The sequence below is a fragment of the Netta rufina genome, assembly GCF_964035555.1.
Source record: "Netta rufina genome assembly, chromosome: 18".
In the NCBI taxonomy this organism is placed as follows: domain Eukaryota; kingdom Metazoa; phylum Chordata; class Aves; order Anseriformes; family Anatidae; genus Netta; species Netta rufina.
In genome coordinates, this window is record NC_140142.1 from 8256762 (window position 1) to 8284687 (window position 27926).

At 55.3% G+C, this 27926-nt stretch overlaps 3 protein-coding genes across 19 annotated transcripts; 2 read left to right on the top strand and 1 right to left on the bottom strand.

Moving 5' to 3' along the window:
- Positions 1-1541: 1541 nt before the first annotated feature.
- LOC311216566 (ATP-dependent RNA helicase DDX25-like) lies at positions 1542-8460 on the bottom strand. Of its 9 annotated transcripts, none has more exons than XM_084298096.1 (11): positions 8246-8460; positions 8102-8149; positions 7630-7765; positions 7437-7529; positions 7200-7302; positions 6104-6218; positions 5439-5616; positions 4485-4722; positions 3824-3986; positions 3335-3523; positions 1542-1740 (listed from the first exon to the last, which is right to left on the bottom strand). In XM_084298096.1, the coding sequence occupies exons 4-11, from the start codon at positions 7496-7498 to the stop codon at positions 1679-1681; spliced, it is 1110 nt and encodes a 369-aa protein (XP_084154222.1). In that variant the 5' UTR covers positions 7499-7529; positions 7630-7765; positions 8102-8149; positions 8246-8460; the 3' UTR covers positions 1542-1678. The 9 variants fall into 9 exon arrangements, 8 of the variants coding, with proteins under 8 accessions (XP_084154222.1, XP_084154216.1, XP_084154215.1 ...); XM_084298091.1 differs by lacking the exon at positions 8246-8460 and adding an exon at positions 3125-3222 and having other exon boundaries at positions 1626-1740; positions 7920-8158; XR_014618953.1 differs by lacking the exons at positions 1542-1740; positions 8246-8460 and adding exons at positions 3126-3222; positions 3580-3645 and having other exon boundaries at positions 3335-3467; positions 7920-8158.
- A 2742-nt stretch (positions 8461-11202) lies between these two features.
- On the top strand, positions 11203-12822 carry LOC311216362 (uncharacterized protein; the record flags this gene model as incomplete). The annotated part of the gene is made up of 4 exons (XM_084297906.1): positions 11203-11433; positions 11584-11682; positions 12536-12583; positions 12724-12822. Exons 1-4 carry the CDS (start codon positions 11365-11367, stop codon positions 12820-12822), a joined length of 315 nt encoding a protein of 104 aa, XP_084154032.1. The 5' UTR covers positions 11203-11364.
- Positions 12823-18307: 5485 nt separating this feature from the next.
- LOC311216091 (ATP-dependent RNA helicase DDX25-like) lies at positions 18308-25222 on the top strand. Of its 9 annotated transcripts, none has more exons than XM_084297642.1 (11): positions 18308-18522; positions 18619-18666; positions 19003-19138; positions 19239-19331; positions 19466-19568; positions 20550-20664; positions 21152-21329; positions 22046-22283; positions 22782-22944; positions 23245-23433; positions 25024-25222. In XM_084297642.1, exons 4-11 carry the CDS (start codon positions 19270-19272, stop codon positions 25083-25085), a joined length of 1110 nt encoding a protein of 369 aa, XP_084153768.1. In that variant the 5' UTR covers positions 18308-18522; positions 18619-18666; positions 19003-19138; positions 19239-19269; the 3' UTR covers positions 25086-25222. The 9 variants fall into 9 exon arrangements, 8 of the variants coding, with proteins under 8 accessions (XP_084153768.1, XP_084153763.1, XP_084153761.1 ...); XR_014618948.1 differs by lacking the exons at positions 18308-18522; positions 25024-25222 and adding exons at positions 23123-23188; positions 23546-23642 and having other exon boundaries at positions 18610-18848; positions 23301-23433; XM_084297637.1 differs by lacking the exon at positions 18308-18522 and adding an exon at positions 23546-23643 and having other exon boundaries at positions 18610-18848; positions 25024-25138.
- Positions 25223-27926: the final 2704 nt, after the last annotated feature.

Consider the following 27926-nt stretch of genomic DNA (forward strand, 5'->3'; position numbering starts at 1 on the left):
ACATTAGTGATAAAAGCCTGTTTCCATCCTCTTTGCACTCTTCCATGTAGTATGTCATCAAATCCACAGAATCATAGAATGGCAAGAGTTGGAAAGGACCTTAAAGATCATCTAGTTCCAAACCCCCCACCATGGTCAGGGATGCAACACACTAGATCAGGTTGCTCATGGCCTCATCTAACCAGGTCTTGAACATCTCCAGGGATGGAGCATCCACAGCTCTTCTGTGCAGCCTGTGCCAATGTGTCAACACCTTCTGAGTGAAGAATTTCCTCCTAACCTCTGATCTAACCTCCCCTCTTTTAGTTTAAAACCATTCCCCTTGTCTCATCACTATCTGGCCAGGCAAAAAGTTTCTCTCATCTGTTTTATAAGCCCCCTTTAAGTATTGAGAAGCTGCAATAAGGTCACCCGAAGCCTTTTATTCTGTAGGCTGAACAGCTCCAGCTCCTTCAGCCCGTCTTCACAGGAAAGGTGCTCCAGCCCTCTGATCAACTTTGTGGCCCATTCTAACAGATCCACATCCTTCATGTGCTGGGGCCCTAGGCCTGGATGCAGGTCTGGGGGAGAACAGACTTCAGGTAAATTCAGACTTCAGGTGAATTCAGGTTTGTTCTAGGGGAGAACAGACGGCAAGCTATTAACCACTTCATAAGGTCCCCTGGGAATCTGTTTCTGAAGGTGTCAGAGTCCATCAGTGCTGGTCACTTTTTAAGAGCCATCTCTTAAGAGCACAGGAGCAGGTGATTCCAAAGTGTTGGATGTTAAACAAGAAGGACAAAATGCTGGCTTGGCTGAGAAGGGATCTTCTTTTATCGCTTAGGCGCAAAAGGAAAGTCTATGGACACTGGAAGCAAGTTCAAGTGACAAGGGAGGACAACAGAAATGCTGTGTGCCTGGAAGGAGAAAAGTGTGGCCAAAACTCGGAGTTGAAACTGGCCAGTACTGTGGGAGGCAACAAAAAGGGCTTTTTAAAGTATGTCAACACCAAAAAAGGGACTACAAGTAACAATGGTCTATTACTCACCTCACAAATAGGGTCACAGACAAAGCAGACATTTAATGTCTTCTTTGCCTCTGTTTTCAACACCGACCATGGGCCTTGGGACACCTGGAGCCCTGTGTTGAAATCCATTACTCCTTGTCCTGTCACTACATTCACTGACAGACTCCCTTTCCAGCTTCCTTGTGGCCCCCCATTAGGTACTAGAAGGCTGCTGTAAGGTCTCCCCAAACCCTGCTCTTTTCCAGGCCAAACACCCCCAGCTCTCTCAGTCTGTCTTTATCGGAGAGATGCTCCAGCCCTGCAATCATCCTCGTGGCCCTCCTCTGGACTTGCTCCAAACGGTCCATGTTGTTAAACCCCTGCATGTTCTGTTTTCAGGTGATTCATCATGACACACAAAATTATGGCTGTAAAAACCTCAGAGACAAACCAAGGAAGTTTTATTACCAGAAAAACAATCGCAAGAATCCCAAAACTTTGAGGGATGAGGGTCGTGTGTGTCTTTCCCCCCACTCCCCCCTCGCTCCCCTCCCATCTTCCCATTTTGTAAAACATCACAACAAAACCAAGCATCTTCAGGAACTTTGAAGAAAACTGGGAGATTTCCCAAACCTTTTCCCATCCATGTTAAACCAAAACTTGGATTCACTGGAGCAAATCCTGACATTTTGCTCAGTTGTCCAGCTGTTCCAGCTCGTCCATGTCATCTGGGTCAAGCCTCTTGATCTCGGTCTCTGAAGAAAGACAACAAATCTCAGTGCCTGCCCAGGAGTTGGCAAAGGCATAGCACTGCTGCTCGGGGGCTGCTAGCAGTGGCAAACCCTGGCAGCCATGCCCAGGACTCTCGGCTCTGCCTTCCACAGATGACATAAAACAAGCTGTGAGCTGCTCAGAATGTGGCCGGAGGTGAGAGGTTAGAAACCTGCCCAGCTGTTTGCATCAAACCCAGTTGAGTAGAGGTAGAGGTAGAAGTGACACAGATTCCAGCTGTCTCAGGACCAACTGGCCACCTCTGGGATACGGCTTCCTGGCTCAGTGCACGTGCTAACCTCGCTCTGGGCTGAAAAGCTACCCAAAGTGCTCAGCATGGCATTTCCACACTGCGGAGTTCAAAAGATAATCAAACTTTGAGAGAGCACAACAGACACAAACCTGACCGACAAATGATAAGGGACGTATGTAGTGATGGGAACCCAAACTGATCAGTCACACTGACTGATGGAGCTCAGAGTGTTTATTCCACAGAGGTTATCCGATCAAGGACCTTGGCAACTGGGCAACGTGGGAAAAGGAGGAAACAAGCAACAAAACACCTGACACAGACCTGACAAAACCAATGAGACAATGACGAGAAACTAACCTCACCACTCACACTCATTGGTGGGCTATCGAGAAACTACAGGTGCCGCTTCCCAGAAGAACCACCTGCACTTTACAGCTGGTAAGGCTGTGAGCCAGGGGGACCTGGACTGGAAGGGGTGTGGGAACTGGGAGGGCTGTACAAACCCAGAATGGGACGTGCAGGAGGAAAGGGAGGTGGGACGTGCAAAGAGGGGGTAAGCAGGAAAGGGCATAGAAGCGGCCACTTGCATGTGAAATGGGGCTAGTCGGTGTGCTTCTTTGGTTTAGCCCCAACACTGATCGCCACGGTCTGTCTTGTAGTCTTACACCTGCTTAAATCTTTTCCCACTTCTGTCTCCCTGTGATCTCACACTCAATCCCTGGTATGTGTGTGTGTGTGTGTACGTGCGTGCGTACAGCAGAACAGCAGTACCTTCTCACCAGCTACTGCTGAGACCCATGCATGAATGAAAACTGGTGCCAACTCCTGCAGTCAGACAGGGACAAGGCTGCCCTTGGCCTCGGCTGCCACCTACTGGAGCGACTGCAGGGGTCTCACTGCAGATGCTGCAGCAAGCACGGTTCTTCAACTCCCAGCCACTGGGCTGGGGATGCTGTGCATCCAAAAAAACATCTGCTGGGGGGCACCGGAGTGACTGTGACTGTGTGTGCGTGTACATGATGAACTCGAAGTGACAGCTGCTGGAGGCAGAGGTAAGCATCTGTACCTCCTACAGACTGTGTGGGTATGGAGGGGGTATGTGTGTGTGTATTCACCTGCAAACTTCAGCCTGGGCCAGCTAGTGACTGTGGGGTACCTCAGGTCCACGCCAGGGTATCAGGTGCGTGGGTGGGGTCCGTGCCCAAGAGAGCAGCTGCAAGAGGTGGCCACACTCCTGACATCCCTTAACGCTTCCCAATGCACTTCTCATCCACGTGTCCCTCAGCTCTTCACAGCGTCTCAGAGCTGGGCACAAGGATACTCACGGAAATGCTCCTCTATACTGTGCACGAGGTACGTGGTCTGCCTTTCCACCATGTTGAAGGCAATGCCCTTCTTCCCAAAGCGGCCCGTTCGACCAATGCGGTGCAGGTAGGTCTCAAAATCCAGCTGCTTCTCCTGATTAACAGGGAGGCTGAAGTTCACCACGATGGTGACTTGTGCCACATCAATCCCTGAAAGACAGAGAGGTTTCTCGCAACCAGGCTCCCACAGATCCGAAGGCAATCACCTGCGTCCAGATCGGGGCTAGTCCACTTGCAGTATAAAGCGGTCAGCCCTGGCTCTGCAGCACACACTACAATGACATGTCAAGGCAACAAAAGACCTACATGTAGAGGCCACGGAGCACGGGTTGTGTCACCAGAAACAAAGCAGCATCGTGTGTCCCCTGCGAGTTGATGGGCCATGGGGCAAAGGAAGGGGATTCCCACACTGCAGACGCTGCCAGGGTGTTGCTTTTCAGGATACGCTACCTCTAGCACAGACGTTTGTGGTGATGAGGACCTTCTCCTTCCCATCGCGGAATCTCTGAATCACATCGGCCCTCTGCACTATGGTCAGCTCTGCCGTCAGCATGGCGACCTGGTGCCCATCTTTGCTCATCTCCACCGACAGCCAGTCCGCACTCCTGCGAGTCTAGATGCGTGGGAGAGGCAGGAGGAGCTTTTGCAGCAGCTCTGCTGCTGCTGCTCCTCTCAGTCATTGCCTATCCTTCACTGCTAAGCTTCCCCTAAATCCTTTCAGTTGAGCCCCTGCTGCTTTTTAACAGGCAGAGCCTCCGAAGAAGACCAGAGCGATGCAGGCGAGCAAGAAGCCCAACACAAAGTGCAAAGGGCAAGGAAACACAGTATGTTTCCTATGCAATGCTCCCTGGGGAAGCCAGGCAAACGGGATCTCAACCGTCACGACAGATGCTGCTAGAACACCTCTTTTAAAGGCTGCACTTGCTGCAAGTCATCGTGCCCGTGCTTTCACGCTCAGCTCCAGCCAATCTAATGGCTGTGCCAGAAGGGCTGTCCTTTAAGTGCTGCCCAGGTGCTTCCCATCCCTCCCTTCCCGCTGTAAGACGGATCGTTTACATACCACTGACTGCAAGGACACCACCACTCTCTCCTGGCAAACTAGCTGCTTTACCTGGCAGAATATCATAGCCTGCCCAATCGTGATGCTGCCGTAGATGTTGCACAGGGCCTCGTACTTCTCCTCTCTGTTCCTGCACACAAAGTAGTACTGCCTGATATTGCTCAGGGTCAGCTCTTCCTGACGGAGCTTTATTATGATGGGGTTGGAGATAATTTGCTTTGCAAAATTCCACACTGTTTCCTTGAAGGTTGCAGAGAAAAGCAGCATTTGGCAGCCCCTAGGTAAAGCCCTAGAGCACAAAAAGGACTTGTTACCCCTGAGGCATGCTACAAGCTACCTCTGGATGAACAGGCTTTGGAAACAAAGGGATTCCTCCATCCAGGGAGGGCCATTCCTCACTCAGCGCAGCACAGCACAGCACAGCACAGCACTCCAGAATGAGTCAGCCCTACGGAAGAGGCCTGTCGGAATAAGCTACTCTGCATTTGCAGTATTATTATTCCAAAAGGCTATCTACTATCGGAGGAAAAAACACCCAATTAACACTTGGCCTCCTTCTTTGCACCTGCAGACACTGCTCACACACAGCATTTCCACGTGCCAAGGACAGGTCCCCGTATCCCCTGATTCTTGAGCTACATTTCAAGCCCTGTCATTCACTCTGTAAAGACCTTCATGGCCCACAGAGTTTTTCAAAGCTGAGCAACCAGCAAAAAGCGGGGGAGGAGGATTTACTTGTCTACGTTCTGATCAGGAGCAAAGCTAGGTCTGGCCAAGGACATCCAAGGGATGTAGCAGTCAGAGACAATTTCTTTGGCTCCCTTGTTCTGCAGTTTCTTCCACACAAAGTGGATTTCTTTCTTCCTCTCTCTCCCTCTCTCTCTTGTCTTTTCCTGTCTCTCCTCTTCTATTTCTTTCGCTACCCAATGTATCTAAGGGCATCTCGAAACACCGCATTTGACTATCTCAAACTGTGGCAGGACACAAGCCAGCACTGGTATTCACCTCTGAATGCGAATGCTTTGGTACGAGAAGCCCTGACGGTCCATCATTACGTCAGCTTCATCCAGCACAAACAGGCTGATTCTCTTCATATTCACCACTCGCCGTTTGAAACACCAGTCCAGCATTGTCCCAGGAGTCCCGATGACAATCTGCTCCTCCAGCAAGGCGCCTGGCAGAACTGCAGGAGGAGAAATCGTATCACACCACCTCAGTGCAAGGAGCATTATGTTTCTCGGCCACACACACCTGGCTGCGAATGAGCAGGGTGGTATCCAGAGAGATAGGGACTCAACATCTGCTATGTTCCGGCTGCTTGAGCATGGTTCCCACCCTGCTGCGTCAGCTTCGGACTGCCTAGCAATGCCTTTGAGGGGGTCATTGCAAAGCGGAGCTCAGGAGCTTAAAATTGCAGGTAGCCATCAAGCAGGGCTGACGCTTCCCTGACGCCTTGTCAGGTGGAAACCAGCAAAAGGGGTGCCCCACCTCTGAAAGGAGACAGCGGTCACGAGAATGACTCCTTAGAAGGCACGGGAATTCACACGCCGTTTCATGTGCCTTCAGAGCTCCGCACAGCTCCCGCTAGTTCACAGCTCTCACAGCATCCCGCTAGCTCCTTACAGGACTGTTACACCGCCCGCAACTCCGCTCAGCAGGGCTGGACTCACCTCTGTTTCCCTGAACAGCGTACGTAACCCTGATGTCGGCACAAAACTGACCCATCTTCTCGATCACATGTCCGATCTGCAGGGCCAGCTCGTAGGTTGGAGCCAAGCAGAGGCACTGAGAGATAAGACAGCTGTCAGACAAGAGCCACATCTTTTAAAAGCACGCAGTGCCCCTGGCATGGCATACCCTACGCAAATGAGAAGGCATTTCAAAGGAACGGAAAGCTCAGCACGCTGAAATCTCACCGCTAAACTCTTCCAAATCTGCAGAGGGATCAGCAACGGCAGTCGCATTTGCAGCTTTGGAAGGTAACCTGGAAGGTACAGCTGAAGGCAGAAGGGACTCAAGGCAACTACTAGGAGAGGTCCCTTCTTTACTGTGAGGGTGACAGAGCGCTAGAACCGGCTGCCCAGAGAGGCTGTGGAGTCTCCTTCTTTGGAGACATTCTAAACCCGCCTGGATGCCATCCTGCACAGTGTGCTCTAGGTGATCCTGATCAGCAGGGGAGTTGGACTAGATGAGCGTCAGAGGGCCCTTCCAACCTCGCCCGTTCTGGGATCCCGTGATTTCTGCTAGGGAAATTTGTTTCCTCAGGCACAGTGCCATTTGCTTCCGTGCCCAGCTTTCAACTGAGAGTTTAAATTACATAGGATGCTTGAGACTCAAGACTTTTAAGTGCAGCACCCAGCCTGCGTAGGTGCTTCTGAACCCAGAGAGGTGCCTTGCCTTCTCAGGAGCTTTTACGGCACCAGAAACTAGCGCAAGTCACAGCAAACAGCTGGAGTCTCTGCACGTGCTTCTCAAAGCTGGCTGCATGCTCCTCAAAACAGAACGTCAGGATACCTAGGGCCTGGCTAAATCCACTGCTACCCAGTAAAAGTACCCTCCTTTAGCTGGCAGCTGCATCTGCTCCCAAGCTTTCTATCCAACCTCCCTGCTGCTGGGACGCTACCTGGCTGTTTACCAGCCCACTACAGCGGCTACAGCGGCTAGACCACCGTTGAGACTGGGACAAAACCAGAGCTCTGTCCACGGACAGCGGCTTGAGGGTGCAGCCAAACCCCTGCCGCATGGCCTTTCCCCTTCCTACGTTACCTGCGGGTACTTCTCTGCACCATTAACTCTGCTCAACATCGCCAACACAAAAGCTGCCGTTTTCCCTGTCCCTGACTGGCTCTGTGCAATCAGGTTTTGGGGCCTGCAAGGCAAAGGCTGCTTAGCCGAGCACAAAGGCTTGGCGTCCCCGCACCGGCACCCCGACGCCACGGTGCCGCAGGGGAGCCAAGGCGGTGGTGGTACCGCTCTGCTCGCCCGGGCGGCCCCGGTACTCACGGATGGGCCAGCAGCATTGGCAGAGCTGTCTCCTGGATCTTGGACGGCCTGTTGAAGCCCATGGCGTAGACCCCCTGCAAGAGCTCCTTCTTCCTGCCCAAAAGCACCAAAAGCGACCGTTCCACAAGGAACGGCTAACAGCGCCCAGGGGCAGCTCCAAAGCCCGCCTGCCTCGGGGCTGCCGCCTACTCACAGGGGCAGCTCCTCAAAGCTTTTCACCGAGAAGAGAGGCGAGCTGGGGTCCTGCTGCAGGATCTCCACGTGATGGCTGGACTCCACGAGGGACGTGTGGATCAGCTTGTTCAACAGCGAGCTCTCCGCCAAGTCCACTAGAGAAGGCGCGGGCTCGTGACAAGCCCCGGTGCCCAGGAGAAGCCTCCCCTCGGGCCCCCCGTCCCACACACACGGGGCTCTCCAGCCATCCGCCCCCACCGCCCCTGCCACCGCCGGCTCTTCGCCGAGCTCTTCTCCTGCGCAACCTACCTCAGTCCCGAGGAACCCGGCTGGACTTCACGGCAGCCTGGCACCCTGCCCCGGCCCACGCCTCCGCTGCCCTCGCCTGCTGCCGAGGCTCCGGGAGCTGCCGCTCCCCCAGCCCGGCCCCGGGGCTGCCGGCCCTGCGGCCTGCGCGCAGGCCCCGGGGGACAAGGCCCGGCGGGACCCACCTCTGTCCTCCTCCTCGCTCTCCTCGTCCTCGCTCGTGCAGGCGGGCTCTGCCACGGGACAAGACACACGACGCTCAGCACCTCCCCGCAGCCCCGCCCGGGCCGGCCCCGGCACACGGGGCCCCGAGGGGGGCCGGCCCTCACCCCGCTGCCGACACGGACACAGCTCCCGGCGCCGGCCCGCGCACCGCTGCCGGCGGCCAGGCGAGCCGCACAGCCCGCACAGCCCGCGGCGCCGACGGCAGAGGCGGCCCCGGCCAGGGGAGCGCGCGGGGGACGGGCTGCCCGGGGACGGGCTGCCCGGGGACGGGCTGCCCGGCAGGAGGCTGCCCGGGCCCCGCGCCCGCTCCCGCCGCCGGCCCCCGCCGCCCGAGGCCATCGCGCCCCCGCCGCCGCAGCTCGCGAACCTTCCCCAGGCGCCGCCGCCGCCGCCTGCTGCCCCCCGGCGGCCGGCAGGGCGCAAGGCGGCTGCCGGCGGGCCCCGGACAAGGAGGGCGCGGAGGGCGCTCGGCGAGCGGCGGCCGGGCCGGGCCGGGCCCGGGGACCCCCGCGTGTGGAGCGGGAGGGGCAGGTGCCCGCCTCGGGCGCGGGTGTGGGCGTGCGGACGGATGGGACCCACCGAGGGTCCTGAGGGAGCTGGCGGAGGTGCTCGCCAAGCCGCTTGCGGGACTCTGCTTGCGGGAGCTGTGGGGGGCGGTTGAAGAGCACGGCTCCAGCCCAGACCATCTCCAAGTTATTGCAGGCCCCAAACTGGTCCCAGTCTCCAGCCATGGCCCCTGAGAGAGGACAGACAGCACAAGGTAACAAGCCCTGCCCTGGTCCATGCCTTGCCACTGTCTGGGGGCACCATGCCCTCCTGGACACCTGGGTCCTTCCCTGCAGAGCTGACCCCCACGTGGCGGGTGCCAGTGCCCCATCACCAGCAAGGCTCCAGCTCCCCTTCCATTCCCACATGGGGCTCAGCCAAGTCTCCCCAAAGGCCTTGTTCCCAGGCAGTGTCCCTGCAATGCCCCTCGCCCCAGCAGGGGCTAGCCCTGTCCCTGAGCAGGATGAGGCCATTCAGAGGGGACGCGATGAGGCAGGCGCTTGTCCCCGGGCAGCTGCTCAGACCTAATTGCGGGAGCAAATTTCCTCTGGACAGGGAAGAGAGGTTTGACTCCAAAGCATCTCTGATAAGCTGTGTTTGCCCAGGGCCCGTGGGACAAGGAGCCCATTCAGGCAGCACGGTCCTTCCGGACAGGGCCCGAGCAGGAGGAGATTGCAGCAGGACGTGGAGCAGCCTGGGCTCCCTCCAGCATTGGCAGTCAGCAGAGCCCACGGAGGGGGGCAGCCCTGGTGTGGTAGTGGAGGGGCACATCCTGGAGCAAGCAGTCAACTGGAAGATTTTCATTTTGTCTGCTTCTGCTTCTTGCACTACTTGCCAGATAGCTGAATTATCAGCTTATCAGTGTTGCATTATTTATTATATTTAAAAACAAAGTGACATTATTAAAAGTGGTCTTCAGGGAGATCCCATCTGCTGGTTTAATGATATCTAAAAAGATATGTTTGTGTAAGAGGGGAGAGATATGCCACTGTTAAAAAACACAAACATTTCGTTTCATGAAATCTTCCAGTTGACTGCCTATTCTTTGGTAAATTTCCAAAGCTAATATTCAACGTGATCTGCAGGGGAGGAAAACAAGATGTGGGACATCTGGCTTCCCTGTTCTGCATGAGGAGGCAAGCATTGGCTGGAAACCACTGTGTCTCAAGGTCACTGGGGTGCTCTCCTTGATCTGAGGGGAGAGTTGAGCCTGTTGTTCACACTGCCACTGCCTCCCCTGGCGCACACTGCCCAGAGAATGCTGCCCAGGGACCCTAAGACACTGATGTCCAGGATGGGGGACAGGGAAGAAAACCCCCCTGGTAGCCCTTGGAAGATCTGTAGAGCCGGCAGGGCAGAGAGAGGGGAGGCAGTGCCCCACAGGGAGACACCTCTATCGTACTGCTGCTCAATGCCTCTTTTCTGCCAGGACTGCCCTGCCATCAGGTTTCTCCAAAGGAAAGTGACCACCCGGCTGTCAGGCTGCTCCCAGAGGACTGCCACTGCCTCTGGGCTCCAGCCGGTCCCCAGGGCAGCGAGGGAACCGCAGCATGCTGGGTGCTCCAGGATGTGCCCCTCCACTACCACACCAGGGCTGCCCCCCTCCGTGGGCTCTGCTGACTGCCAATGCTGGAGGGAGCCCAGGCTGCTCCACGTCCTGCTGCAATCTCCTCCTGCTCGGGCCCTGTCCGGAAGGACCGTGCTGCCTGAATGGGCTCCTTGTCCCACGGGCCCTGGGCAAACACAGCTTATCAGAGATGCTTTGGAGTCAAACCTCTCTTCCCTGTCCAGAGGAAATTTGCTCCCGCAATTAGGTCTGAGCAGCTGCCCGGGGACAAGCGCCTGCCTCATCGCGTCCCCTCTGAATGGCCTCATCCTGCTCAGGGACAGGGCTAGCCCCTGCTGGGGCGAGGGGCATTGCAGGGACACTGCCTGGGAACAAGGCCTTTGGGGAGACTTGGCTGAGCCCCATGTGGGAATGGAAGGGGAGCTGGAGCCTTGCTGGTGATGGGGCACTGGCACCCGCCACGTGGGGGTCAGCTCTGCAGGGAAGGACCCAGGTGTCCAGGAGGGCATGGTGCCCCCAGACAGTGGCAAGGCATGGACCAGGGCAGGGCTTGTTACCTTGTGCTGTCTGTCCTCTCTCAGGGGCCATGGCTGGAGACTGGGACCAGTTTGGGGCCTGCAATAACTTGGAGATGGTCTGGGCTGGAGCTGTGCTCTTCGACTGCCCCCAGCAGCTCCTGCAAGCAGAGTCCTCATCCCCTGGTGCCCAGCATTCACCAGTGCTCCTCACGGCCAGTGCCTCCCAGTACCCTGATCACCCTCTGGACCTCAAGTTCTCAGTCACCCGGCTGTCCCCATTGCCCATGCCCCCCAGCTGTCCTCCTACCTTCCCAGTGTCCCCTAATGCCAGTGTCCCCAGTGCCTGAAGAAGAGGAGTCAGTCTCAGCGTGCCCGTTCACTCAAGGGACTGCAGAGGGGTCAGAAACAACTCTGCTTAGAGTCCCTTAATTTGAGGCTGCATCATCTCTGGGGGAGTCCTGGGGAGTAAGCCTGGCCTGGAAGGTGAGGGGCACTGGGAGACAGGGAGACATGGCTTTAGGGGCTGTTGGAGGATGGTTTCCTGCTGGGGAACTCACTGCAGGGTGTCTGACCGCCCCCTCGCCACCCCCTGATGCCTGGAGCCGTCCCTGTGGAGCTGCCCTGTGCAGGAAGCTGGCCTGGTGCCGCAGAAGGTGGCTGGGTGAGTGGCGGAGGTGTGGGTCAGTCTCTGCCAGCGGTGGGCTCACTGCCAGGGCTGGTGCATGCCAAGCGTGGCTTTGCCCCTGGGCTCTCGGGGCGGGGTCAGTGGGGAGTCCTGCGAGAGATAAATCTTGCCCCTCACTTTCTCCAGCCTCATCCGGGACTGCGTAGACCACGGAGGAAGATGAAGATCGCCCTGCTCAGCATGGCCCTGCTCCTCGCCATGCTATGCCTCCCAGCAGATGCTCTGGTGAGCCCCAGTGCTATGGGGATGGGTTCCATGCTATGGGCAGCTCTTGGGGAGGAGACCTCACTGACCGGGGGCACTGCGCCCTCCCTGACACCTAGACTTTGGCAAAAACTCCATAAAGTGTCCAGGTGATCCCTCCACTCCTGGTCAGGTGTGTGGGATGCCCAAAGAGTCTGGAGATCCCTCTCCAGAGACCTCTGGGGACCCCTCCTAAGCCCACCGCCCCGACGCCTTTGGTCCGCACCAAGGTGTCCCTTTCCCTGGATCTCCTCCGTGTCCTGTCTAGGCTCCCCAGTGCCGTACCTTTCATCTCTTCCAATGCCTTTCTTTCATTCTTTCCTCTCAGTCCTCTGCCTTTCATCTAATCCATTGCTGTGGTGTCCCCTTCCTTTCACCCCCACTTCCAAATACCCCCCCAGCAGTCCTCCCAGTCCCCTCGTTTTGGTCCACCTCAAGCCTCTTCCTTCAGCCCACACCAATCACGTCACTTGAAGTCTCCACATTCGCTCTCTTTGAATTCCTTATCCCCTGACTTGCGTCCCACACGGTCCCATAACTTCAGCACCCCCAGCCCAGTAGTCCCTTGGGGTCTGCAAATTCCCTCTGTTCGAATCCCCTCTGTGCCCTGTCTTTTGGTCCCCACATCCTTGTCTCCATCCCCACCCGAGGTCCCTGCATCAACAGCTATTCCAGATGAAGCTGGGGAGCAACGGGTCTGTGGGGAGCAGAAGGGATTTTCCCTCGCAGACCGAGGGGAAGCCACGCAGTAGGGGTGACTGGGGACACCTGTGCCCCCTTCATCCTTCCACATCAAGCACCAATCCAGACTGACCCCCTCATTCTCCTTTCCTAGTTCCTGAAAGACTCTGAGTTTGCGGCAAGTGGAGGCTTTGATCTGGAAGTGAGTATCGGGGTGGCCTTGGGCTGGAGCCAGTCTTGAGAACTGCGGGGCCATTTGCCTCCCCCGTGCCCTGCCGTCACGTGCTGGGTTGAATTCATCCCGGCGCCCACTGAGGTCTCACGATCTCTCTCCTGCTGCAGCTGAAGTTTCTGCGAGGGAAGAGGGCTCTGCAGCCTGTGCCTGTCGAGGTGGTGGCAGCAGTGCGCAAGAAACGCCTGGCTGCAGATCTCTATGCCTAGGTGAGCAGCACTGGCGTGTCACTGGCCCTGCAAAGGATCCTTTACTCCAGGAAACCCCAGAGGCCTCTGTGCTGGGCAGAACTTGTGTATGGCTGGGGGCAATAGAGGGCATTAGCCACGATCTGTCTCAGGATCATGGAATCACAGAATGTTTTGGTTTGGAGGGGACCCTAAAGGTCATCTAGTTTCAAGTCCCCTGCCATGTGCAGGGACACCTCCCAGCAGACCAGGTTGCCCAAAGCCCCATCCAAGCTGGCCTGGAGCACTTCCAGGGATGAGGCATCCACCACGTCTCTGGGCAACCTGCGCCAGAGCCTCACCACCCTCAGAGTGAAGAATTTCTTCTGAGTATCTATCTAAACCTACCCTCTTTTAGTTTAAAACCATTACGCCTTGTCCTATCACTACACTCGCAGAGAAAGAGCCCCCCCCCATCTTTTCTGCAGACCCCCTTTAAGTACTGAGAGGCCACAATGAGGTGTCCCTGGCGCCTCCTCTTCTCCATGCTGGACAACCCCAGCTCCCTCAGCCTGTCTTCATAGGAGAGGTACTCCAGCCCTTTGATCACCATTGTGGCCCTCCTCTGGACTCATTCTAATAGGTCCATGTCCTCCTGGTGCTAGGGGCTCCAGAGCTGACCACAGGGCTCCAGGTGGGGTCTCACCAGAGCAGAGCAGAGCAGAGCAGAGGGGGAGAATTACCTTCCTTGCCCTGCTGGCTACGCTGCTTTTGATGCAGCCCAGGGTACGGTTGCCTTTTGGGGCTGCAGGTGCACGTTGCTGGCTCACGTCAAGCTTCTCGTCAACCAGCACCCCGAGGTCCTTCTCCTCAGGGCTGTTCTCAATCTGTTCTTCACCTGGCCTGTGTTTGTCCTTGGGACTGCCCCAGCCCAGATGCAGGACCTTGCACTTGGCCTTGTTGAACTTTGTGGCTGGACAGAACCGTCCCTGGGCCTTATGCTCAGCAGGCTAGATGGACCCAGAGGCTTAGCATGCAGTGTAGGCAGGGGTTCTGATGCCATACAGACCCCCAGGATCCCCATAGGACTGGGTCCAGAGGTCTATGGGCACCCCAGGGTAGCTGCACGCTGGGCAAGGGGCTCTGGGTGCCGTACGGACCTCAAGAGAGCTGAGTCCTGCTGGGGGTGTATTGGGGGCTGGGGGTGGGCTACGATTCCCTGCTTCCTCCTCTGATCTTTTCAGAGACCTGGTGGGGACGAGGCCTCTCTCGTGTCCCCACGGATGCTGGGCGATCACGTCTTGCGCTTTGTCTTTCAGGCCCACAGATTGTGATGAACCCCCATCCTGTCCCCCCCCAGTTACATGAAGAGATGGTCATCCCTGGATCGTGCTGCCAGATCCTCTGGACGATATGGCCCATTTCCCCCCCATCTGCAATAAACACCTTCAGCAAAGCTACCATATGTGTGCCTGTGTCCCCTCTCCTCTGCCGGTGACTGGAATGCCTGGGTCCTTTCTGGCAGCACCACCGCAGTGAGCAGACTGGCTGAGGGGAAAGCTGGGAGCCCAGAGGCCTGTGTTTCTCTGTTGGGCAGATTCCCCCTCCCACGCTTCCCACCTGCCATATGCCCCCAGTTTAGGGCAGATCGGGGCAAAGTGAAGCATGGGACTAAGGGTGGATTCAAGAGAGGTGGCAGTACAGTGGAGGCTGTCTACGGGCCGCCTGACCAGGAAGACCAAGCAGATAAGGCCTTTTATAGGCAGCTGGAAGCAACCTCACATTCATAAGCCCTGGTCTTCATGGGAGACGTCAACCACTGCACATCTGTTGGAGGGACAGCACAGCAGGGCGTAAGCAATCTAAGAGCTTCCCGGAATGCATTGGTGATAACCTCCTCCTCCAAGAGTGTCGTGGTTTTACTCAGGTGGGCAGCTGAGCTCCACCACAGCTGCTCTCTCACTCCCACACCTCAAAGGGAAAGGGGGAGAAAATACGATGAAAAGGGCTCACGGCTTGAGATAAGGCCAAGGAGATTGCCACGGGCAATATGGACTCAGTGGAGAGAGATTAGAGAAATGTATTGCCTGTTACTAACAAGCTAGAGAAGTGAGAAACAGAGAAAACAAATTAAAACAACCTTTCACCCCATCTGCCCTCTTCCACCTGCTCCCCCCATGCAGCGCAGACGAACAGGGAATAGGGGTTGTGGTCAGTTTATGGCACTTTGTCTCCGCCACTCCTTCTCGGTCACTCTCTGCCCCTGCTCCAAAGTGGGATACCTCCCATGGGATGCAGTCCTTTCCAAAAAGAATCCTGTGTGTGCTTCCCACAGGCAGCAGCACCTCGAGAACTGCTCCAAGTATGGGTCCGTACCATGGGATCCATCCATCAGCCGCAAACTGCTCCAGGATGGGACCCCATGGGTGGCAGCTCCCCCCAGGTCCCCTGTTCCTGCAGAGGCTCCTCTCCATGGGCTGCAGATCTGACCTGGAGTCTGCTCCAGCAGGGGTTCTCCACAGGCCACAGCCTCCTTCAGGTCAGATCCATTGTGGGCTCCTTCCCTGGCTGCATCATGGAGCTCTGCGCCGCTGTGGTACACCATGGGCTGCAGGGCGACAGCCTGCTCCACCAGGGGCCTCTCCCTGTACAGGCCGCAGGGGAACTGCTGCTGTGAGCCTGGAGCACCCCCTGCCCTCCTGCTGTACTGACCTCGGTGTCTGCAGGGCTGTTTCTCACTCCTCTGTCTCACTGGTGCTGATGTGCAGCAGTTTTGTCTTTCCTTTCTTAAATCTGCTTTCTCAGAGGCATAGACTGCAGAGCCTGAGTTTATACAATATCAGTCCCCCCTTTTCTGGAAAATCTAGTAAATTCTTTTACTTAATACAAATATTTTTCTTCCCAGTCTTTATGATACGTACCCCTTGTAATACACAATAAATGTTTGTTCATTGCCCTTCGTATTACAAAACAAGGAGTTCTGTTTGAGGAACGGGAGTTGTGAAAACTCCCTGCTGAAGTAAGGAGCTGTATAATGCTTGGCTAGACACTATGAAAATTCTTTTGCTTAATGTAACAAAAAAGAGAACCCCCTCCCCTTCTCTCCTTCTGCATCTCAGTTGCCTCTTTTGTTCAAAGACACTGCTGCAAAGCTCACGTAACCACCTCCTGATAAGTTGCTAAACTAGTGTATCAACATCCTGCCTTCCTGTCTCACGCTGGGCCAACATGACCAAATAAAAAAAGAAGTTGAACCACAACGCCGAGGAAGACTACGGCCTTCATCTTCACGACCACCAGAGGGACAGAGACGACCCCCTAGCAACAGTGTGCGCAGTCGCAGAACTTACCAGGATGTGCTGCGTAATCCCGGAATTACCAAGATATAAAAAGGGACCCTGGCGGGGGTGAGGTGCGCGCCATTGGCGGAGCCGAGACTCCCCGGCCGCCCAGCGCTGTTTTGCTTGCTGTTGCTTACTCAATGTGAGAAACACTCCGTAGCCAATAACTTAGGCTCAGGCGAGGATCTCAGTGAAGTAGTAATTTATTCGCGATTGCAATGGCGGGCGCCCCACAAGCAGGAGAGAGCGCATCTACTAGTTCCAAAACACAGTTTATATACCTTTTGATGGCAGGACCCTCCCCTGTTTCCCCACTGAGTGGGTAATCCAGGTTCACAATCTATCTGATGCTTCACAAACAATGCATGGCCTTCAGTCGCCGGCCTGTTAAATTTCAAATTTCTTTTGACACTTTTACTGCTTGAAGTGGTAATGTTTCTTCACTTATCTGACTTGACTTGACACCATGATTTTCACCTAATTGTCCTAAGGAGTCTGATTGTCTGCATTTTACAAGGTCGCCTGCTAAACTTTCTTATCACTGTAAGCATATCTCAGTACCACATTCCCTCCTTCTAAACAATGTAACTCTGCAAAAACAACATTTCTATTCCCACACTCAATAAATTCCTTTCTATTATTAATGCAATGCTCTCTGAAAATTAATTAAGGGGGCAACTTACAACACCCCTCAATACCTTGCCATGCACTTTTGTCAAGGAAGCTAACATGGACATTCGTTGTAACAATTTCCAATTCCAAACAAATACTACAAAAGACAATATTAAACTTATTCCGGCCCTTGTTGGAGATGGGTGACCCAGTTGCTAGCCACCAGTCGACTGGAAGAGGTTCTTCACCCAGAGGGCAGTCGTGCACTGGCACCGGCTCCCCAGGGACGCGGTCCCGGACCAAGCCGGAGTTTAGGACTGTGCTCTTAGTCCTACAGGCTGAACTCTGGGGTAGGCCCATGTGGGGCCCTGTCGCGGTTCCGCTCAAGTGGGCAGCCGAGCTCCACCACAGCCGCTCTCTCACTCCCCCTCCTCCAAGAGGAATGGGGAGAAAATATGTGAAAAGGGCTCAAGGATTGAGATAAGGACGAGAAAATCACGCAATAATTATTGTAACGGGCAAAACAGACTCGGCATAAGGAGATAGTAAGATTTATTGCCTATTACTAACAAGCGAGAGAAGTGAGAAAACAAAGGAAAAAGCAAACCAAAAGCACCTTCCCCCCATCCACTCTCTTCCACCTCCTCCCCCCGAGCGGCACAGGGGAACGGGGAATGGGGGTTATGGTCAGTCTACAGCACTTCTTCTCTGCCGCTCCTTCTCGGTCCCTCTCGTCCCCTGTGCTGTGGGGTCCCACCCACGGGATGCAGTCCTTGATGAACTGATCCGGCGTGGGCTTCCCACAGGCAGCAGCTCTTTCAGAACTGCTCCAGATATGAGTCCGTACCACGGGGTCCATCCCTCAGGAGAAAACTGCTCCAACCTGGCTCCCCTACGGGCAGCAGCTCCTGCCAGATCACCTGCTCCTGCGTGGGCTCCTCTCCACAGGCTACAGGTCCGGCCCGGAATCTGCTCCGGCAGGGGTCTTCCACAGGCGGCAGCCTCCGTCGGTGCAGGGCCACCTGCTCCACCGTGGTCTCCTCCACGGGCTGCAGCATGGAACCCTGCTCCACCGTGGTACTCCATGGGCTGCAGGGGGACATCCTGCTTCACCATGGTCCTCACCACAGGCCGCAGGGGACTTCTGCTCCGGCGCCTGGAGCACCTCTCCCCCTCCCTCTACACTGACCTTGGCACCTGCAAGGCTGTTCCTCACTCCCTTCACTCTCCCAGCTGCTGTGTGGTGCAGCGTTTTTTTTCCTGTCTTAAATATGCTCTCACAGAGGTGCAAACAACATCGCTGATTGGCTCAGATCTGGAAAACAATGGGGCCCTTCCCAAACATGGGGCAGCTTCTAGATCTTTCTCACAGAAACCACCCCTATAGCCCCCTGCTACCCAAACCTTGCCACGTAAACCCACTACAGGCCCCTCCGCGCCCTCCTTGTCCGGGGCCCGCCGGCAGCCGCCTTGCGCCCTGCCGGCCGCCGGGGGGCAGCAGGCGGCGGCGGCGGCGCCTGGGGAAGGTTCGCGAGCTGCGGCGGCGGGGGCGCGATGGCCTCGGGCGGCGGGGGCCGGCGGCGGGAGCGGGCGCGGGGCCCGGGCAGCCTCCTGCCGGGCAGCCCGTCCCCGGGCAGCCCGTCCCCGGGCAGCCCGTCCCCCGCGCGCTCCCCTGGCCGGGGCCGCCTCTGCCGTCGGCGCCGCGGGCTGTGCGGGCTGTGCGGCTCGCCTGGCCGCCGGCAGCGGTGCGCGGGCCGGCGCCGGGAGCTGTGTCCGTGTCGGCAGCGGGGTGAGGGCCGGCCCCCCTCGGGGCCCCGTGTGCCGGGGCCGGCCCGGGCGGGGCTGCGGGGAGGTGCTGAGCGTCGTGTGTCTTGTCCCGTGGCAGAGCCCGCCTGCACGAGCGAGGACGAGGAGAGCGAGGAGGAGGACAGAGGTGGGTCCCGCCGGGCCTTGTCCCCCGGGGCCTGCGCGCAGGCCGCAGGGCCGGCAGCCCCGGGGCCGGGCTGGGGGAGCGGCAGCTCCCGGAGCCTCGGCAGCAGGCGAGGGCAGCGGAGGCGTGGGCCGGGGCAGGGTGCCAGGCTGCCGTGAAGTCCAGCCGGGTTCCTCGGGACTGAGGTAGGTTGCGCAGGAGAAGAGCTCGGCGAAGAGCCGGCGGTGGCAGGGGCGGTGGGGGCGGATGGCTGGAGAGCCCCGTGTGTGTGGGACGGGGGGCCCGAGGGGAGGCTTCTCCTGGGCACCGGGGCTTGTCACGAGCCCGCGCCTTCTCTAGTGGACTTGGCGGAGAGCTCGCTGTTGAACAAGCTGATCCACACGTCCCTCGTGGAGTCCAGCCATCACGTGGAGATCCTGCAGCAGGACCCCAGCTCGCCTCTCTTCTCGGTGAAAAGCTTTGAGGAGCTGCCCCTGTGAGTAGGCGGCAGCCCCGAGGCAGGCGGGCTTTGGAGCTGCCCCTGGGCGCTGTTAGCCGTTCCTTGTGGAACGGTCGCTTTTGGTGCTTTTGGGCAGGAAGAAGGAGCTCTTGCAGGGGGTCTACGCCATGGGCTTCAACAGGCCGTCCAAGATCCAGGAGACAGCTCTGCCAATGCTGCTGGCCCATCCGTGAGTACCGGGGCCGCCCGGGCGAGCAGAGCGGTACCACCACCGCCTTGGCTCCCCTGCGGCACCGTGGCGTCGGGGTGCCGGTGCGGGGACGCCAAGCCTTTGTGCTCGGCTAAGCAGCCTTTGCCTTGCAGGCCCCAAAACCTGATTGCACAGAGCCAGTCAGGGACAGGGAAAACGGCAGCTTTTGTGTTGGCGATGTTGAGCAGAGTTAATGGTGCAGAGAAGTACCCGCAGGTAACGTAGGAAGGGGAAAGGCCATGCGGCAGGGGTTTGGCTGCACCCTCAAGCCGCTGTCCGTGGACAGAGCTCTGGTTTTGTCCCAGTCTCAACGGTGGTCTAGCCGCTGTAGCCGCTGTAGTGGGCTGGTAAACAGCCAGGTAGCGTCCCAGCAGCAGGGAGGTTGGATAGAAAGCTTGGGAGCAGATGCAGCTGCCAGCTAAAGGAGGGTACTTTTACTGGGTAGCAGTGGATTTAGCCAGGCCCTAGGTATCCTGACGTTCTGTTTTGAGGAGCATGCAGCCAGCTTTGAGAAGCACGTGCAGAGACTCCAGCTGTTTGCTGTGACTTGCGCTAGTTTCTGGTGCCGTAAAAGCTCCTGAGAAGGCAAGGCACCTCTCTGGGTTCAGAAGCACCTACGCAGGCTGGGTGCTGCACTTAAAAGTCTTGAGTCTCAAGCATCCTATGTAATTTAAACTCTCAGTTGAAAGCTGGGCACGGAAGCAAATGGCACTGTGCCTGAGGAAACAAATTTCCCTAGCAGAAATCACGGGATCCCAGAACGGGCGAGGTTGGAAGGGCCCTCTGACGCTCATCTAGTCCAACTCCCCTGCTGATCAGGATCACCTAGAGCACACTGTGCAGGATGGCATCCAGGCGGGTTTAGAATGTCTCCAAAGAAGGAGACTCCACAGCCTCTCTGGGCAGCCGGTTCTAGCGCTCTGTCACCCTCACAGTAAAGAAGGGACCTCTCCTAGTAGTTGCCTTGAGTCCCTTCTGCCTTCAGCTGTACCTTCCAGGTTACCTTCCAAAGCTGCAAATGCGACTGCCGTTGCTGATCCCTCTGCAGATTTGGAAGAGTTTAGCGGTGAGATTTCAGCGTGCTGAGCTTTCCGTTCCTTTGAAATGCCTTCTCATTTGCGTAGGGTATGCCATGCCAGGGGCACTGCGTGCTTTTAAAAGATGTGGCTCTTGTCTGACAGCTGTCTTATCTCTCAGTGCCTCTGCTTGGCTCCAACCTACGAGCTGGCCCTGCAGATCGGACATGTGATCGAGAAGATGGGTCAGTTTTGTGCCGACATCAGGGTTACGTACGCTGTTCAGGGAAACAGAGGTGAGTCCAGCCCTGCTGAGCGGAGTTGCGGGCGGTGTAACAGTCCTGTAAGGAGCTAGCGGGATGCTGTGAGAGCTGTGAACTAGCGGGAGCTGTGCGGAGCTCTGAAGGCACATGAAACGGCGTGTGAATTCCCGTGCCTTCTAAGGAGTCATTCTCGTGACCGCTGTCTCCTTTCAGAGGTGGGGCACCCCTTTTGCTGGTTTCCACCTGACAAGGCGTCAGGGAAGCGTCAGCCCTGCTTGATGGCTACCTGCAATTTTAAGCTCCTGAGCTCCGCTTTGCAATGACCCCCTCAAAGGCATTGCTAGGCAGTCCGAAGCTGACGCAGCAGGGTGGGAACCATGCTCAAGCAGCCGGAACATAGCAGATGTTGAGTCCCTATCTCTCTGGATACCACCCTGCTCATTCGCAGCCAGGTGTGTGTGGCCGAGAAACATAATGCTCCTTGCACTGAGGTGGTGTGATACGATTTCTCCTCCTGCAGTTCTGCCAGGCGCCTTGCTGGAGGAGCAGATTGTCATCGGGACTCCTGGGACAATGCTGGACTGGTGTTTCAAACGGCGAGTGGTGAATATGAAGAGAATCAGCCTGTTTGTGCTGGATGAAGCTGACGTAATGATGGACCGTCAGGGCTTCTCGTACCAAAGCATTCGCATTCAGAGGTGAATACCAGTGCTGGCTTGTGTCCTGCCACAGTTTGAGATAGTCAAATGCGGTGTTTCGAGATGCCCTTAGATACATTGGGTAGCGAAAGAAATAGAAGAGGAGAGACAGGAAAAGACAAGAGAGAGAGGGAGAGAGAGGAAGAAAGAAATCCACTTTGTGTGGAAGAAACTGCAGAACAAGGGAGCCAAAGAAATTGTCTCTGACTGCTACATCCCTTGGATGTCCTTGGCCAGACCTAGCTTTGCTCCTGATCAGAACGTAGACAAGTAAATCCTCCTCCCCCGCTTTTTGCTGGTTGCTCAGCTTTGAAAAACTCTGTGGGCCATGAAGGTCTTTACAGAGTGAATGACAGGGCTTGAAATGTAGCTCGAGAATCAGGGGATACGGGGACCTGTCCTTGGCACGTGGAAATGCTGTGTGTGAGCAGTGTCTGCAGGTGCAAAGAAGGAGGCCAAGTGTTAATTGGGTGTTTTTTCCTCCGATAGTAGATAGCCTTTTGGAATAATAATACTGCAAATGCAGAGTAGCTTATTCCGACAGGCCTCTTCCGTAGGGCTGACTCATTCTGGAGTGCTGTGCTGTGCTGTGCTGTGCTGCGCTGAGTGAGGAATGGCCCTCCCTGGATGGAGGAATCCCTTTGTTTCCAAAGCCTGTTCATCCAGAGGTAGCTTGTAGCATGCCTCAGGGGTAACAAGTCCTTTTTGTGCTCTAGGGCTTTACCTAGGGGCTGCCAAATGCTGCTTTTCTCTGCAACCTTCAAGGAAACAGTGTGGAATTTTGCAAAGCAAATTATCTCCAACCCCATCATAATAAAGCTCCGTCAGGAAGAGCTGACCCTGAGCAATATCAGGCAGTACTACTTTGTGTGCAGGAACAGAGAGGAGAAGTACGAGGCCCTGTGCAACATCTACGGCAGCATCACGATTGGGCAGGCTATGATATTCTGCCAGGTAAAGCAGCTAGTTTGCCAGGAGAGAGTGGTGGTGTCCTTGCAGTCAGTGGTATGTAAACGATCCGTCTTACAGCGGGAAGGGAGGGATGGGAAGCACCTGGGCAGCACTTAAAGGACAGCCCTTCTGGCACAGCCATTAGATTGGCTGGAGCTGAGCGTGAAAGCACGGGCACGATGACTTGCAGCAAGTGCAGCCTTTAAAAGAGGTGTTCTAGCAGCATCTGTCGTGACGGTTGAGATCCCGTTTGCCTGGCTTCCCCAGGGAGCATTGCATAGGAAACATACTGTGTTTCCTTGCCCTTTGCACTTTGTGTTGGGCTTCTTGCTCGCCTGCATCGCTCTGGTCTTCTTCGGAGGCTCTGCCTGTTAAAAAGCAGCAGGGGCTCAACTGAAAGGATTTAGGGGAAGCTTAGCAGTGAAGGATAGGCAATGACTGAGAGGAGCAGCAGCAGCAGAGCTGCTGCAAAAGCTCCTCCTGCCTCTCCCACGCATCTAGACTCGCAGGAGTGCGGACTGGCTGTCGGTGGAGATGAGCAAAGATGGGCACCAGGTCGCCATGCTGACGGCAGAGCTGACCATAGTGCAGAGGGCCGATGTGATTCAGAGATTCCGCGATGGGAAGGAGAAGGTCCTCATCACCACAAACGTCTGTGCTAGAGGTAGCGTATCCTGAAAAGCAACACCCTGGCAGCGTCTGCAGTGTGGGAATCCCCTTCCTTTGCCCCATGGCCCATCAACTCGCAGGGGACACACGATGCTGCTTTGTTTCTGGTGACACAACCCGTGCTCCGTGGCCTCTACATGTAGGTCTTTTGTTGCCTTGACATGTCATTGTAGTGTGTGCTGCAGAGCCAGGGCTGACCGCTTTATACTGCAAGTGGACTAGCCCCGATCTGGACGCAGGTGATTGCCTTCGGATCTGTGGGAGCCTGGTTGCGAGAAACCTCTCTGTCTTTCAGGGATTGATGTGGCACAAGTCACCATCGTGGTGAACTTCAGCCTCCCTGTTAATCAGGAGAAGCAGCTGGATTTTGAGACCTACCTGCACCGCATTGGTCGAACGGGCCGCTTTGGGAAGAAGGGCATTGCCTTCAACATGGTGGAAAGGCAGACCACGTACCTCGTGCACAGTATAGAGGAGCATTTCCGTGAGTATCCTTGTGCCCAGCTCTGAGACGCTGTGAAGAGCTGAGGGACACGTGGATGAGAAGTGCATTGGGAAGCGTTAAGGGATGTCAGGAGTGTGGCCACCTCTTGCAGCTGCTCTCTTGGGCACGGACCCCACCCACGCACCTGATACCCTGGCGTGGACCTGAGGTACCCCACAGTCACTAGCTGGCCCAGGCTGAAGTTTGCAGGTGAATACACACACACATACCCCCTCCATACCCACACAGTCTGTAGGAGGTACAGATGCTTACCTCTGCCTCCAGCAGCTGTCACTTCGAGTTCATCATGTACACGCACACACAGTCACAGTCACTCCGGTGCCCCCCAGCAGATGTTTTTTTGGATGCACAGCATCCCCAGCCCAGTGGCTGGGAGTTGAAGAACCGTGCTTGCTGCAGCATCTGCAGTGAGACCCCTGCAGTCGCTCCAGTAGGTGGCAGCCGAGGCCAAGGGCAGCCTTGTCCCTGTCTGACTGCAGGAGTTGGCACCAGTTTTCATTCATGCATGGGTCTCAGCAGTAGCTGGTGAGAAGGTACTGCTGTTCTGCTGTACGCACGCACGTACACACACACACATACCAGGGATTGAGTGTGAGATCACAGGGAGACAGAAGTGGGAAAAGATTTAAGCAGGTGTAAGACTACAAGACAGACCGTGGCGATCAGTGTTGGGGCTAAACCAAAGAAGCACACCGACTAGCCCCATTTCACATGCAAGTGGCCGCTTCTATGCCCTTTCCTGCTTACCCCCTCTTTGCACGTCCCACCTCCCTTTCCTCCTGCACGTCCCATTCTGGGTTTGTACAGCCCTCCCAGTTCCCACACCCCTTCCAGTCCAGGTCCCCCTGGCTCACAGCCTTACCAGCTGTAAAGTGCAGGTGGTTCTTCTGGGAAGCGGCACCTGTAGTTTCTCGATAGCCCACCAATGAGTGTGAGTGGTGAGGTTAGTTTCTCGTCATTGTCTCATTGGTTTTGTCAGGTCTGTGTCAGGTGTTTTGTTGCTTGTTTCCTCCTTTTCCCACGTTGCCCAGTTGCCAAGGTCCTTGATCGGATAACCTCTGTGGAATAAACACTCTGAGCTCCATCAGTCAGTGTGACTGATCAGTTTGGGTTCCCATCACTACATACGTCCCTTATCATTTGTCGGTCAGGTTTGTGTCTGTTGTGCTCTCTCAAAGTTTGATTATCTTTTGAACTCCGCAGTGTGGAAATGCCATGCTGAGCACTTTGGGTAGCTTTTCAGCCCAGAGCGAGGTTAGCACGTGCACTGAGCCAGGAAGCCATATCCCAGAGGTGGCCAGTTGGTCCTGAGATAGCTGGAATCTGTGTCACTTCTACCTCTACCTCTACTCAACTGGGTTTGATGCAAACAGCTGGGCAGGTTTCTAACCTCTCACCTCCGGCCACATTCTGAACAGCTCACAGCTTGTTTTATGTCATCTGTGGAAGGCAGAGCCGAGAGTCCTGGGCATGGCTGCCAGGGTTTGCCACTGCTAGCAGCCCCCGAGCAGCAGTGCTATGCCTTTGCCAACTCCTGGGCAGGCACTGAGATTTGTTGTCTTTCTTCAGAGACCGAGATCAAGAGGCTTGACCCAGATGACATGGACGAGCTGGAACAGCTGGACAACTGAGCAAAATGTCAGGATTTGCTCCAGTGAATCCAAGTTTTGGTTTAACATGGATGGGAAAAGGTTTGGGAAATCTCCCAGTTTTCTTCAAAGTTCCTGAAGATGCTTGGTTTTGTTGTGATGTTTTACAAAATGGGAAGATGGGAGGGGAGCGAGGGGGGAGTGGGGGGAAAGACACACACGACCCTCATCCCTCAAAGTTTTGGGATTCTTGCGATTGTTTTTCTGGTAATAAAACTTCCTTGGTTTGTCTCTGAGGTTTTTACAGCCATAATTTTGTGTGTCATGATGAATCACCTGAAAACAGAACATGCAGGGGTTTAACAACATGGACCGTTTGGAGCAAGTCCAGAGGAGGGCCACGAGGATGACTGCAGGGCTGGAGCATCTCTCCGATAAAGACAGACTGAGAGAGCTGGGGGTGTTTGGCCTGGAAAAGAGCAGGGTTTGGGGAGACCTTACAGCAGCCTTCTAGTACCTAATGGGGGGCCACAAGGAAGCTGGAAAGGGAGTCTGTCAGTGAATGTAGTGACAGGACAAGGAGTAATGGATTTCAACACAGGGCTCCAGGTGTCCCAAGGCCCATGGTCGGTGTTGAAAACAGAGGCAAAGAAGACATTAAATGTCTGCTTTGTCTGTGACCCTATTTGTGAGGTGAGTAATAGACCATTGTTACTTGTAGTCCCTTTTTTGGTGTTGACATACTTTAAAAGCCCTTTTTGTTGCCTCCCACAGTACTGGCCAGCTTCAACTCTGAGTTTTGGCCACACTTTTCTCCTTCCAGGCACACAGCATTTCTGTTGTCCTCCCTTGTCACTTGAACTTGCTTCCAGTGTCCATAGACTTTCCTTTTGCGCCTAAGCGATAAAAGAAGATCCCTTCTCAGCCAAGCCAGCATTTTGTCCTTCTTGTTTAACATCCAACACTTTGGAATCACCTGCTCCTGTGCTCTTAAGAGATGGCTCTTAAAAAGTGACCAGCACTGATGGACTCTGACACCTTCAGAAACAGATTCCCAGGGGACCTTATGAAGTGGTTAATAGCCTGACATCTGTTTTCCTCATATCCAAGGATGACATTTTGAGTGGAGTTTTTCTCCTGTCACCAAAGATTTTAAACTCAACTACTTCATGGTCACTTTGGCCAAGACAGCCACAAATTGCCACTTTACCTTCTCTGTTTACAAACAACAAATCCTGGAGGCACCTTTCCCCTTCGTGCCTGTACCAAGAAGTTAGCTTCAGTGTGCATTAGTTGTTTCTGTTAGGAATTCATTAGGAATACTGTTTGTATTGACAGTTGGTATTCCCAGTTAATGTCTGTGAAGTTGAAGTCACCCATAAGGATCAGGTTAGCTGATCTAGAGATATCCCTTGATAATCTGTGACCTTCAAGTTCCCAGTCTTCATACCTATTGTATAAGGGCATCTGGGAAGGCGAGGTAGGGAAGGAGGGGATTTGCTTGCTGCCCTGACCAGAAAAATTCTTCCATTCCCCCTTATTCCTAGATTAACCCCTCATGTCCAGTAGTGAGAGGGTAGGGAATCTATAGAATCATATGTTACAACTGGCCAATGCCTTTGTCCCAAGGATGGTAGAGTACAATTACAGAATCATAGAATCACAGAATTTCTAGGTTGGAAGAGACCTCAAGATCATTGAGTCCAACCTCTGACCTAACACTAACAGTCCCCACTAAACCATATCCCTAAGCTCTACATCTAAACGTCTTTTAAAGACTTCCAGGGATGGTGACTCCACCACTTCCCTGGGCAGCCTGTTCCAATGCCTAACAACCCTTTCGGTAAAGAAGTTCTTCCTAACATACAGCCTAAAACTCCCCTGGCGCAACTTAAGCCCATTCCCCCTCATCCTGTCACCAGGCACGTGGGAGAACAGGCCAACCAATTCCACCAGTCAATCTCCTCCTCAGACACCCTGATACTCCTCAGCTTAGTTGCTAGCATATGCCACTGTCCATGGTGTGGGCCCTTGGGTGCCTCCCTAATAACCCTGACATGTCTCTCTAGGAATGTGGTTCTGCACCCCAAACTGCTGGCTACTCTCAGCACTTGTGGGTCCCATCAGAGCTCATCATGGACTTAAGTATGTCCTGTTTGCTCAAGCAGCCCCTCACCTGATGATACTCAACCAAGGTTAAATCTTTTATTGTGGAAGTCTTTTATTGTATAAGTATTTGGGGGAAAATTGTGTGCTGTCTTTGGAAATGAAAAAGATTTTCAGAGTCGGGATGGGATGCTGTTAGAGGGACACAGATGCCTTCTGTCACAAACACTGTGCCAGCACAGGCACCTCCACCTGCAGCTCCCTCAGTGATCCACACTGTGGTGTCCAAGTGGGCTGAAGCCAGCCTTGCCCCACTCCTCCCCTTTGTGTCCCCTCGCTGCTCTGCACAGCCTCAGGGTTGCTGTCCTGGCGGGTCTGGAGGTGCTGTCCTGTGTGGAGACTGGGAGGTCATACAGCTGCAAGGAGGCTCTTCTGTGGCTGCAGATCATCCTGCTTGCGCTGAGTGGCCCAGGGGAACAGCAGCCCTTTGCTGTGGTTGGGAGACAAGTGCCAGGGCCGCACTGGGGCTGCCCAGTGAGCTGGCAGTAGCACAGAAGAATGGATGGCTTTTGTGAAGGTCTCTGGCTGCTGGAGCAGCAGAGATGGAGCAGAAGGCTGCACTAGACTCAGGCCCAGGTCTCCAAGCTGCTTCCAGCCCTGTTGGTCACAAGCAAAATGCGTGTGCAGGGAGGGGAGGCAGGCTGGAAAAAGTGCAGATTTGGCACCTGACTGCTCTCCCACCTGCTGCTCCATCAGCACCATCAGTGGGCTTAACCC